Source organism: Aquarana catesbeiana, linkage group LG05, assembly GCF_042186555.1.
Source record: "Aquarana catesbeiana isolate 2022-GZ linkage group LG05, ASM4218655v1, whole genome shotgun sequence".
NCBI classification, from domain to species: Eukaryota; Metazoa; Chordata; class Amphibia; order Anura; family Ranidae; genus Aquarana; species Aquarana catesbeiana.
This window is the reverse complement of record NC_133328.1, coordinates 22,843,909-22,857,212: the sequence shown is the minus strand read 5'-3', so window position 1 is coordinate 22,857,212 and position 13,304 is coordinate 22,843,909. Positions and strand designations below refer to the sequence as shown.

Sequence of the window (13,304 nt, the reverse complement as noted above, 5' to 3'; positions counted from 1 at the left end):
CATCTGTACACATTTAACTTCTTATCTAATCCTATTCAACTTACCATCCCACCCCAACTCACCTTCTGTCTCCTTTTAAATTCACCACCCTTCCCCATATAACTCACCCTCCTACTTTAACTTACCCTGTTTCTCATTTTAATTTACACCCCTTTCCCATTTAACCATCCTACCCTATTTAACTCACCATCCCTATTTAACTCACCATTTGTTGCCATTTGATTTACCAGCCTTACCTATTTAACTCACTTCACTGTTTACCCCACCATCCATACACGTTTAACGTATTGTCTGTGCCCATTCAATTCACTATCCTACTAACTCACCATCTGTCGCCATTTAATTCACGACCCTTCCCCATTTAACTCACTATCCTATCCTAATTCATCATCCATCTCCATTTAATTTATCGCCCTTCCTCACTTAACTCACCATCGTACCCTAACTCACCATCCGTCTCCATTTATTTCACCACCCGTCCCCATTTAACTCACCAACCATCTCCATTTAATTCACCGCCCTTCCTAATTTAACTCACCATCCTACCTTAACTCACCACCCGCATCTATTTAATTCACCACCCTTTCATATTTAACCCACCATCCTACCCTAAATCACCATCAATCTCCATTTAATTCACTGCCCTTCTCCATTTAACCCACTATCCTTCCCTAACTCACTATTCATCTCCATTTAATTCACCACCCTTCCATATTTAACTCACCATCCATCTCCATTTAATTCACCACCCTTCCATATTTAACTCACCATCCATCTCCATTTAATTCACCACCCTTCCATATTTAACTCACCATCCATCTCCATTTAATTCACCACCCTTCCATATTTAACCCACCATCCTACCCTAACTCACCATCTGTCTCCAATTAATTTACGACCCTTCCCCATTTAACTCACTATCCTACCCTAACTCACCATCCAACTCCATTTAATTCACCACCCTTCCATATTTAACTCGTCATCCATCTCCATTTAATTCATCACCCCTCCATATTTAACCCACCATCCTACCCTAACTCACCATCCATCTCCATTTAATTCACCACCTTTCCCCATTTAACTCACAATCCTACCATAACTCATCATCCATCTCCATTTAATTCACCACCCTTCCATATTTAACCCACCAACCTACCCTAACTTACCATCCATCTCCATTTATTCTCCACCACCCTTCCCCCCAAACTCACCTTCCTACCCTAACTCACCACCCGTCTCCATTTAATTCACCACCTTTTCCCATTTAACTCACCATCCTACCTTAACTCACCATCCATCTCTATTTAATTCACCACCATTTCCTATTTAACTCACCATCCTATAATAGTCACAACTCACCAATAGAAGAATTAAACTTTATATAACTTTGTATAACTTTTCAGTTTAGCCTGACATGTTTTTTTTTTTATATTTTCATAAACCGCTATCCCTACAAAGTGCAATAGCACCTTAAAAATCCCTTCTTCACTTTTCTAACAAAAATGAATCCCTACAAAGCAAAGTTCCCTCTCCAAAAAGGGCATTTGGAGATTCAGCATTTTGCAAAATGATAAGTTTCTTTTAGGTTGGCTGGCGTATGGAATAATGTCACCTAAAATTCACTTTCGGCACAGCTATTGTAAATAATTGTTGGTGGTGACCATTCTCAAAAGCTTTCAGCTTTTGGTGGATATTTCAAGAAAAGGCTCCCAGCTATTGATTTTTCACTGCTGGCGGCTTAACAATGGCAGCAGAAACATAAAAAGTATGAGTGAATTCCCTGTCATCTCAGCCTGCTCTTCAACGCTATGCAATGCCACCTCTACAATGCTGTACATGCTGTATAATGATGGTGACCATTCTCAAGAGCTTTCAGCTTTTGGAGGAAATGTCAAGAAAAGGCTCCCAGCTATTGATTTACAACTGCAGACTGTTTAGCAATAGCAGTAGAAACGTAAAAAGTATGAGTGAGTTCCCTGTCATCTCAGCCTGCTCTACAATGCTGTACAATGCCAGCTCTACAATGCTGTACATGCTGTACAATGATGGTGACCATTCTCAAGAGCTTTCAAACTTTTGGAGAAAATGTCAAGAGAAGGCTCTCAGCTATTGATTTTCCACTGCTGTCTGCTTTGCGATGGCAGTAAAAACTTAAAAGGTATGAGAGAATTTTCGGTCATCTCAACCCGCTCCACGCTGCTAAGCAATGCCCCTATACAATGATGTACAATTGTGGTGACCGTTCTCAAGATCTTTTGGAGGATATGTCAAGAAAAGGCTCCCAGCTATTGATTTACCACTGTGGACTGTTTAGTGGCAGTGGAAACTTAAAAAGTATTAGTGTATTCCCTGTCATCTCTGCCCGCTCTACACTGCTGTACAATGCCCCATATTTTATTAAAAAAACTTTATTTTGCCTCTATAGTGCTATGACTACACATGACAAAATTGATGCTCCATAAATAAAATTTATGCTGTATCAAAAAAAAAAAAAAAGAAGAAGGTACAACTTTCTGATGTGCTCTAGAGCTTTTTTGGGCATGGACTCTAAGCTATATGTAGCTTGCCCATTAGCACACAGAGGCTGATTTACTAAAACTGGAGAGTGCAAAATCTGGTGCAGCTCTGCATAGAAACCAATCAGCTTCCAGGTTTTATTGTCAAAGCTTAACTGAACAAGCTGAAGTTGGAAGCTGATTGGCTACCATGCACAGCTGCACCAGATTTTGCACTCTCCAGTTTTAGTAAATCAACCCGTGTGTGTGTGCTAATGGGCAAGCTACATATAGCTTAGAGTCCATGCTTGAAAAAGTTCTGGAGGACATCAGAAAAGTTGTACCTTATTCTTTTTTTTTGTAGTTAACTCTTATTGATCCACCAAGACCATATCGTGTTCTGAGATCAGTTGTTAAACTTCACAATGATGGATAGGAGAAAATTATTCCTGTATGTGCTGTGCTGGGCCTTATACTTTTATGGTTAGTCCCGTTGGATGCTAATTGTATATGTTTTTACTTCTTTAATAAAAATTATTGAACAAAAAAAAATTATTTTGTAACCACTCTGTTGTAGCCCTCTACAGGTTAAAAGACATTTTAACAAGATGGTTTCTAGAAATGCTTGGCTTTATAATAAAACGAGGCGGCAACTACAGTTCTGTAAAATTCATTTCAGTGCGGTTATCGTTAAAATAAGACTATGGAACAAACAGTTGGGGAAGGCCCGTTAAGGCTCTGTTTTTACAATGCACGCGAAATATCGGGAGCTCGGAGAGTTTTCTTCATTGAAATCATGTTTTACTACTGTACCAATCCACTTAGAACTTACTCAGTAAAAATATACAAAGGGATGTTTATTTAAGACTCTCTCCTGGGAAACGGTAGCTCAAAGGTATTGAAGTATTGGTCAATTCAAATAATTCAGAATTTATTTATTTTTTGTTACGCAGCCCAGACAGTAATTTTAATATATATATTTTTTTTACAGTCAAGACATATTAAAAAAAAAAAATATTTTTTTTTAATTTTTTATATTATGTGCTTATCACATCATTTTATCTCTATTTCTATGTTCTCTATATTTTATTTTTTCTGTCTTTAGCAATGGGGTATGCAACTATAGACAGAAAAATAAAGATTCATTTTTACATATATTTAATCCCTAAATGAGAATAATTTTTTTCATAAGTCTGGTGGCAAGCAAATGCTGTGTGTTAATGTAAATTATATATAGATATTTACTCAACCTTTCTTAGATTTTATATGCCTTATCTAATGCAATTGATTAATAAAAAAAAGCATGCTTATTTATAATTGCGTGACTCTCAGGGTCTTTTTTTTTTTAATTTTGGGGGGTAATTTAAAGGATGAAATTACCTGCAAAGTGCATGTTTAGGGCAAAAAAAAAAATGCAAGGTGGACATCAAAGCATCCTTTCCCCAATATTTTTTTTTTAAAACTATATATAGATAGATAGTGAACCTTCCTTAGATTTTATAAGGCCTTATCTAATGTAATGTATGATTAAAAAAAAAAATAAGTTTCAACTCTTAAAAAAATAATGATATGCTTATTTATAATGATGTGACTCTGAGGGTCTTTTTTAATTTGTGGGGGTCATTTAAAGGAGTAAATTACCTGCAAAGTACATCTTTAGGGCAGGAACATGCAAGGTGGACGTCAAAGCATCCTTTCCCCGATATGTTATTTTATAAACTATATATAGATATATAGTGAACCTTCCTTAGATTTTATAAGCCTTATCTAATGTAATGTATGACTCAAAAAGAAAAAGTTTCAACTCTTAAAAAAATAATGATATGCTTATTTATAATTATGTGACTCTGAGAGTCTTTTTCAATTGTTGGGGGTAATTTAAAGGAATAAATTACCTGCAAAGTGCATCTTTAGGGCAAGAACATCCAAGGTGGACATCAAAGCATCCTTTCCCCCGATACATTATTTTTTTAAACTTTATATAGATATATAGTGAACCTTCCTTAGATTTTATAAGCCTTATCTAATGTGATTTATGACTCAAGAAAAAGTTTAATCTTTTAAAAAAAATAATGATATGCAAGTAGAGATTTCAATAAAACGACTTGGGTATAAGGCATGCTTATTTAACGTTACCTGACTCTGAGAGACTTTTTAAAAATTTGGAAGGTAATTTACAGGAGTAAATTCCCAACATCTCCAGGGGAAGAACAGTTCTGCAAGGTGGACGGCAAAGGCATCCTTTCATCAATATATTTGGGTATGCTTCTATATCCCTTTCCTAGTTATCAATGGTACAGGACAAGATGGTACTGCCGGACAAAATAATAAATTCTCGCTCAAAGGGAAACAAATTATGGGGGTTGATTTACTAAAACTGGAGCGTGCAAAATCTGGTGCCGCTCTGCATGGAAAACAATCAGCTTCCTTTTTTTTTTTTGTTGTCAAAGCTTAATTGAACAAGCTCAAGTTAGAAGCTGATTGGCTACCACGCAGAGCTGCACCAGATTTTGCACTCTCCAGTTTTAGTCGATCAATCCCTATATGTTATCCGTTCACAATGTTTAGTACCTGTGCTTTATTCACTGATGCCCACTATAGGAAGTTTCTTTATACTTTATTTATTACAGGTACACCGTAAATTTAGGCAGCACTTTTTACATATATATATTGTACATTATATAAGTATAATATTTAAGGTTCAGTTTACCTTTTGACATATTTGGTTTTGCATAGTTGCATTATTTCACCTACAATATATTTTAAATGACTAGTTTTTCCTTTGAAATGCAAGAAAAAATAAAAAATAGTGCCACTTTTTGCGTGAATCTAACTAAAGACAAAAGAAAAAAAAAACAGTGTGTTTTGTCGGATATTCAAGTTCCTGCTTCTTTGCGACAAAGCAATAGCCCGAAAATATGTTTTTACATCTTGGTATAGGCTTAAAAAAAAAAAGGAAATAACTATTTCCCTTATGTACATCTGAAACAGGAAAAAAGGACAAAATACAGGATAAACCGCACATTATCCACTTATACTGTATACATTACGGCATACCGTCACTTGAATTTAAGGTGCTTAGAAAATATTCTTGTGTATCAAATATTTAAACGAGTTGCATAAAAAAAGGGTTTGTGCTGGGAGAAATATGCTTTGTTCGTTTAAATTATTTTTTTGGAAAAAATCAATCTATCTTGTATTCTACCTAAAGGGTCACTTTTACTCCCCAGATAATTAAGATTTGCATTCACCTGCTCAAGCTCTTTGCCTGATTGGTTGCCTGCAGTGAATGCTTAGCAACAAAACCAGTGTAAAACCTAATAACCCACAAAAAGGGGGATTGCCAATAAATAAATATATATTTATATATAAATTATATATATATATCTATATAGATATATAGATATATATCTATATATCTATATAGATATATAGATATATATCTATATATATATCTATATATCTATATAGATAGATATATAGATATCTATATCTATATATATATAGATCTATATATATATATAGCTAGATAGATAGATAATTAGATAGATAGATAGATAGATAGATAGATAGATAGATAGATAGATAGATAGATAGATAGATAGATAGATAGATAGATAGATAGATAGATCGATAGATATCGATCTATCTATCTATCTATCTATCTATCTATCTATCTATCTATCTATCTATCTATCTATCTATCTATCTAGATATACATTATATATAAATAAGAAATAAAATAAAAATAACATAAATAAATATTTTATAAATATATGTAAGTTGTTATAAAATATATTCTACTATTATGGCATGTATTAAACTTATTATTATATTAAATACATCATTATGTCATTTTACTTGTTCTGGTACGAATATCTCTGTACTTAAATGGTTTGGCGCCAAATGTCCCAATCATGTTTGTGTCTTTTGGAAGTGCGGAGGCTGCTTTTACTAAAGGTGTGTGTTAAGAATCTTCACTCAATAAATTGAATTTTGATTCGACAATCGTGTCAAAAAACGAATTCCTGTTTATTTATTTCATCTGCACATGATTGGGTACTCAAAAATCAACTAGAATTTTTTTAGATGAAAATTCCCAACACCCTTTAGTAAATTATCCCGATTATGTCAATATTATCGAAAACATACTCACATACACAAAGGGGGGTTACTTACTAAAACTGGTGCACACAGAATCTGGTGCAGTTGTGCATAGTAACCAATCAGCTTCCAGGTTTTGTTGCCAAAGCTTTGAACAAGCTGAAAGTTAGAAGCTGATTGGTTGCTATGCACAGCTGCACCAGATTCTGAGTGCTCCAGTTTTAGTAAATCTCCCCCAAAACTGAACTACTTTAAAAATTTTCTTTAACACTTTGGGAGTGCAGTAGTGGAGTGCCTGCTTATGACTGCTATAGTGTTGCTATTATGCTAATTGATGTTTCCAAAATTGCTTCCGGCCTCGAAGTGTTAAAACAGAACAAGTTGCACTGGAAGAAAAAAAAAAATCCTACCACTTTTAATAAAGTAATAGGATTTGTAAAGTTTGGGGGAAAAAAACTAAAATTTACAGAAAACTAGCTGGAAGTATCTTGATATATTTTTCATCACTACTAATCATAACCCCCCCCCCCCCAAAAAAAAATGTGCCATTGCTAGACATCTCACAGACAGTTACAGAATATTAGCGAAGTTAATGACTTCAGTCATTAGCCTAATTCTCATCAAAATACTACAAAAAAAAAATGACCATAATAATGTCTTGCTAATCATCAGATAAATCACAAGCACTCCAGAGTCTACTATAACACTTAATTGAATCAACGCTAAGACATAAATGAAAACACGTCGCATGCATTATTTTAAAAAATGACCGTGTCACTGGTTATAACTTCCCTGAAAATAAATATGTAATGGCACCTTAATGGCGGTCTACTCCAGCCATAATAGGATAATTAATGCAAAGATTAGGCATGTTTTTAAAAAGTCCGGGGTCAATAGCCCGCTATGGGCTTCGAATGCGTAAATCACTCAGTGGCAGGTAAAATGTAAATAGCTGCAAACAGGATTAGGGTCACGTTTATATTGGTTGCGCTATGAGATGTCAGGTATGAGGCAAAAAAAAAAAAAAATTAAAAAAAACTTACATTTTGTGACTTACTAAATAGAATTAAAAAAAAAAAACTTACTACACAGAAAAAACAAAAAAAAACTTACTACACAGAATAAAAAAAAAAAAAACTTACTACACTGAAAAAAAACTTACTACACAGAATAAAAAAAAAAAAAAAACTTACTACACTGAAACTACGCAGAATTAAAAAACAAAAAAAATTTGTTTTGTGAACAAGAAAATAAGAAAAAAAATCACAATTTCTGAAAAAAAAAAAAAAAAACAATATGTATGTAACTACATATTAAATAACTGACGCCCGTGCGGTGATATAAAACAATAGCAATGTGAATTTTTACGAGATTGAGTTCTGTTGCGTGCTAAACGCTTACCATTTTGTTCATTTTTCCAACGTAGATATAAGAATGCGATTTGTGTGTATGAAAATAGAGCGCCCTTTGGGGAAAAGATATAAAGCATAAATTTAAATTGCCTTCCTCTGGATCAACTGTGGGTATAGAATTGTATATATAGGATTGTATAATTTTTTTTTCTTTCTATTGGTTGTACTAGATTGGCTTGTGTCCTTTTTCACCAGACTATGTATATATAAAGGCATAAAGCAGAAATTTTCTTTTTTTTTTTTTCCAGTGTGCTAGTTTCATATTTTGGAGAAAAAAATGCCAATGTGAGGTACAGAAAATGCTATGCCAGCTCTAAAGTGAAGGGTAAACAGATGTTATGCTCATGTGTTATTAATATTTTTAATTAGTATTTCAATTGGACTATCACTTGCCAAACAAAAACAAAAAAATAAAAAATAAAATGTATATATATATATATAATTTTTTGAGTAGTGATTTTACCCTTACCGTAAAAAAAAAAAAAATAATAATAAAAAAATATATATAATAAGGATGGGTCATAAATAATGATGGGTCAGACTTGATGGACGGCTTGGTCTTCTATTCTGACGTCACTCCTCTGTGTTTCTATTATTTGACATGTGCCACCTTGCATCTACCTTTTACCAGGTACAACTCAAATAGAACCTGGGTACCTGGGTAGGGACATTTATTGAAGGTACTGCCCCATCCCCATCACTTGAGGTATAGCTGGATCATTAGTTTATTACAATGAAAGTTTTAATTAGGGCGATTGCCATTAGTAACGCAAAAGGTCATTTTATCTTTTCTAAACGTGTTAAAGTCCAACTTTCCAATATACAGAACGTATCCAACGCGTTCAGCTTGCATCACCTATTTTACGCTCGTTCATAAACCTCCGATGCCGGGTTATTATGACGGGCAGAGATCCAATCTCTCATTGCAATAATCTCCACATTTATACCCGCTATTAATGTACATTATCCTTTTTCAGGCATGACAAGGTTTTTAAAAATATTGATTTTGTGTCTTTTACTATCAGTTATGGGTACTGGATCAACTATGGGTATAGCATAGTGCATATGGAAGTTTTCTATTTGGGTTATTTTACTATGGGTTGCGCTAGATGGATTTGTGTCTTTTTTTCAACCTCACTATGTAACTTGATTTTATAAGTGGCATTATCTGCTAAAATTTCACATTTTGTCTAACAGACGGAAGTACCGCTTATCCCATTGAGAAGTATTCCTAAAGACGCACTTATCACAGGTTACAGAGCTGTTCCAGAATGATATATTTGACATAATCCTTAAAGAATGACTAAACGAATAAATTACTTTAAAAAATTGAATAAAAGACCCATCACATCGTATAGAATCTACCGCTGTAGTGCTGTTAAGCTGTCAGATCAGCAGGGAGCTCTCTGCCAGTGACAGTGATAGAAATCCCATTGTAGGTGCAAAATAAAATTTAACTTCTACAAGCTTGAAAAGTAAAATTTCAGCATTTTAGAGTGATAAAGTTGTATTTAAATAAAGATAGATAGATGTATAGATGTATAGATAGATAGATAGATAGATAGATAGATAGATAGATAGATAGATAGATAGATAGATAGATAGATAGATAGATAGATAGATAGATAGATAGATAGATAGATAGATTGATTGATTGATTTGTTTTATTATGTTTATTGATATATTGTAGTTAGTTTGACTGATTGATTGATAAGTAGATAGACAGGTAGATAAATAGATACAGCAGATCGATAATAGATACATTGTAGTTAGATTGATCGATAGATAGATAGATAGATAGATAGATAGATAGATAGATAGATAGATAGATAGATAGATAGATAGATAGATAGATAGATAATAGATAGATGATAGATTGGTTATTGACAGACTGTAGTTAGACTGATTGATTAATTAGTAGATAGATAGATAGATAGATAGATAGATAGATAGATAGATAGATAGATAGATAGATAGATAGATAGACAGATTATAGATACATTGTAATTAGATAGATTGATTAGATATCAGATAGATGATAGATTGTAGTTATATTGTGTAACTGATTAGTAGATAGATAGATAGATAGATAGATAGATAGATAGATAATATGAATATTATAGTTAAATTGATTGATTAGTAGATAGAAACAAAATATATAAATGATAGATAGATAGATAGATAGATAGATAGATAGATAGATAGATAGATAGATAGATAGATAGATAGATAGATAGATAGATAGATAGATAGTTGATATATTGTAGTTAGTTGGCTGATTGATTAGTAGATAGATAGGTAGATTGATAGATCGATAGATAAAGCAGATAGATAATAGATACATTGTAGTTAGATTGATTAATACGTGGATAGATAGATACTAGATAGATGATAGATTGATTATTGATAGATAGTAGTTGGACTGATTGATTAGTAGATAGATAGATAAATCGAGAGAGAGACAGTAGATAGATACAGCAAACAGATAATAGAAAAATTGTAGTTTGATTGGTTGCTTGATTGATTGATTAGTAGATAGAAACATAATAGATAAATGATAGATACATGATAGATAGATTATTGATATATTGTAGTTAGTTTGACTGATTGATTGATTAGCAGATAGATAGCTACAGCAGGTAGATAATAGATACATTGTAGTTAGATTGATTTATTAGTAGATCGATCAATAGATAGATAGATAGATCTGGCCAGCTATTACAAAATTTAAATCTGTAATGAACCGATGAGCCAAAAAGCATATCACCGGAAGTTTTTTTTTTTTTTTTTTACACAGAACAATCATTTGGAGAACAAGAATCGAAATGTTAGACCAATAAACTTTCTATCACAGCACTGCTATTGGTGCTGAAATGAAGGACCTCTGCAAGTTTCTAGGGATTTAGGATGCCAGTCACGGGACGCCCCCCCCCCCCAAGTCCATTGTAAGCCCTCTCTTACCTGAGCTGTCACTTTTCCTTTTGGCCGTCCTCTTGTCCATGTCGGAAGGGGAGAGCGTCTGCCTGCCATAGTCCCCGCTTGCGCAAGCCGAACCAGAAGAGCTGTTACTGCCCAAGTTAGAGGCATTTGAACACAAAATAGAGGGGCTGTTCCCTAGTTCTGGGGGTCCCGAATCCTGCTGGAGGCAGAGGCTATGCCTGGGGGAGGCCAGAGGGGAAGACATCTGAGGAATGTGCCAGTTGGATTGCAAGCTCTGGTGCTGTTGTTGCTGGTGGTGGTGATGGTGGTGGTGGTGATGGTGGCCTCGGTGGTGCTGGCTACCAAACATGCCCTCCTCGTTGGGGTAGCCGGTAATGATGCAAGACGACGAAGACGTGGAGAGGTCGGGGTAGGACATGTGGTCGGACCTTCCGTGCAGGGCCAGGGACGACTGGGAAAAGGGGTGCAAGCCTTGCGAGGTGGCGTGCGGGCTGCGCAGGCAGCCGAACAACGTGTGTTCCATGGCATGCGAAGTTTCAACGGGAGAGTTAGCGAAAAAAGGATTAAACTCCACACGGCTGTCACTTTTCACTGTAAAATGATATAGGCTTTTTTTTTTTGTTTTTCCTCTCCCCCCCTCCAAGTAGTAACGGGAGCACCGATCAGATAATCCAGGTCTTCAGCTCAGTGGTGGCCGCTCTCCTAGGCTTAAACCTTCTACACTGACCCAGATGAGCTTCTCTCTGTGAGCTACTCAGATGTCAAGAGTAGGAGAGGTTAAAGGCAGCAGAAGGTGGTCCCATGAAGCTGCTTTAAGGGGGAAACAGCTTGCAGAGGATATAAATAGTGTGTAATGTGAGCCGGGGGCTGGCTTAGCAACACAGCATTGACCACAAACTCTCTCCAAAACTTTAAGAGGTCTCTGTGTACAATGCTGCAGCATCACCAGCACCGCTCCTCACTGCTCCTCATAAGACCAAGCCAGACACACGGCAACACCGAGCTTACCTTTCACCAAGAACCAGGACAAACCAAAGTCACTGGAGGCAAAGAGATCTGCTGACATGGGAGCTGACGCCAGGGGCCCTCTGCTTCATGGATCTCTATACGTCATGTGCATTTGGAAACATTGTACCTAAAAAGAGAATAAAAATAGTTTCAGGAATTTATTTATTTTATTTTATTCTTTTTGTTTCTTATTTTTCCTTTCCTTTCTTTTCTTTTTTTTCTTTTTCTTTTCTCTTTTCTTTTCTTTTCTCTTTTCTTTTCCTTTTCTTTCCTTTCCTTTCCTTTCCCTTCTCTTCTCTTCTCTTCTCTTCTCTTCTCTTCTCTTCTCTTCTCTTCTCTTCTCTTCCTTTCCTTTCCTTTTATTTTCTTTTCTCTTTTCTTTTCTTTTCCTTTTCCGTTTTCTTACCTCTTCTCTTCTCTTCTCCTTTCTTTTCCTTTCCTTTCCTTTTCTTTTTCTTTTCCTTTTCCCTTTTCTTACCTCTTCTCTTCTCTTCTCTTCTCTTCTCTTCTCTTCTCTTCTCTTCTCTCCTCTCCTCTCCTCTAATTCTCCTTTCCTTTCCTTTCTTTTCTTTTTTCTTTTCCCTTTGCTTTTATCTTTTCTTTCCTTTCTTTTCTTGTTTCTTTTCTTTTCATTTTCTTTCCTTTCCTTTTCTTTTTCATTTTCACACTAGAAGCTACCTGTGCCTTTCCTGTGTATTATATGGAAAAAGCCGCCCTGTGCATTTTGAAACACTTCTACTTAAAGTGTAGTTCCACCCAAAAGTGGAAGCTCAGCTTGTATGCCGCCACCCCCCGGTGCTACACTTGGCACCAGGGGGGGGGGTAGTTTTTTTTTTTTTGACAGGTACCCGTCCCCATTTTGGAGAGATCTCGCCACGCCGAGACCACTTGGAGGTTCGGCCCCCCTCTTCCTTTCTTCGCCGCCGGGCCATTCGGAAAGCACAGCGTGCTTTGGGCATGCGCAGTAGGGAACCGGCTCTGAAGCCTAAAGGCTTCACTGCTGGGTTCCCGTACTACAAATGGCGGTGGCAGCACCGGAGAGCTGATGGAAACATCGCTGGTTTCCAGGACAGGTAAGTGTCCTAATATTTAAAGTCAGCAGCTAAAGTATGTGTAGCTGCTGACTTTAATTTTTTTGCTGGGGGGGGGGCAGCTCTCAGCCTTAAGGCTCCATTCACAAGCGTGCGACTTGCCATGCGACTGTGGACACATAAAGTCACGTGACAAGTCGCATTTCATGTATTTCAATAGAAGCCATTCAAATCTATTCAGCTTAAAGTCGCAGCGACTCTAACCACTTCAGATCCAGAAGATTTACACCCCCCTCTTCGTGACCAGGTAATTT

General features: G+C 35.7%; 1 protein-coding gene across 1 annotated transcript in view; it reads right to left on the bottom strand.

Moving 5' to 3' along the window:
* MEOX2 (mesenchyme homeobox 2) overlaps positions 1-13,050 on the bottom strand; it is a 151,017-nt gene extending 137,967 nt beyond the window's left edge. The window contains exon 1 of the mRNA XM_073629522.1: positions 10,973-13,050. Within this exon, the coding sequence (XP_073485623.1) occupies positions 10,973-11,474 (502 nt within the window). The 5' untranslated portion in view covers positions 11,475-13,050. The remainder of the gene's footprint in view (positions 1-10,972) is intronic.
* Between the last annotated feature and the right edge of the window lie 254 nt (positions 13,051-13,304).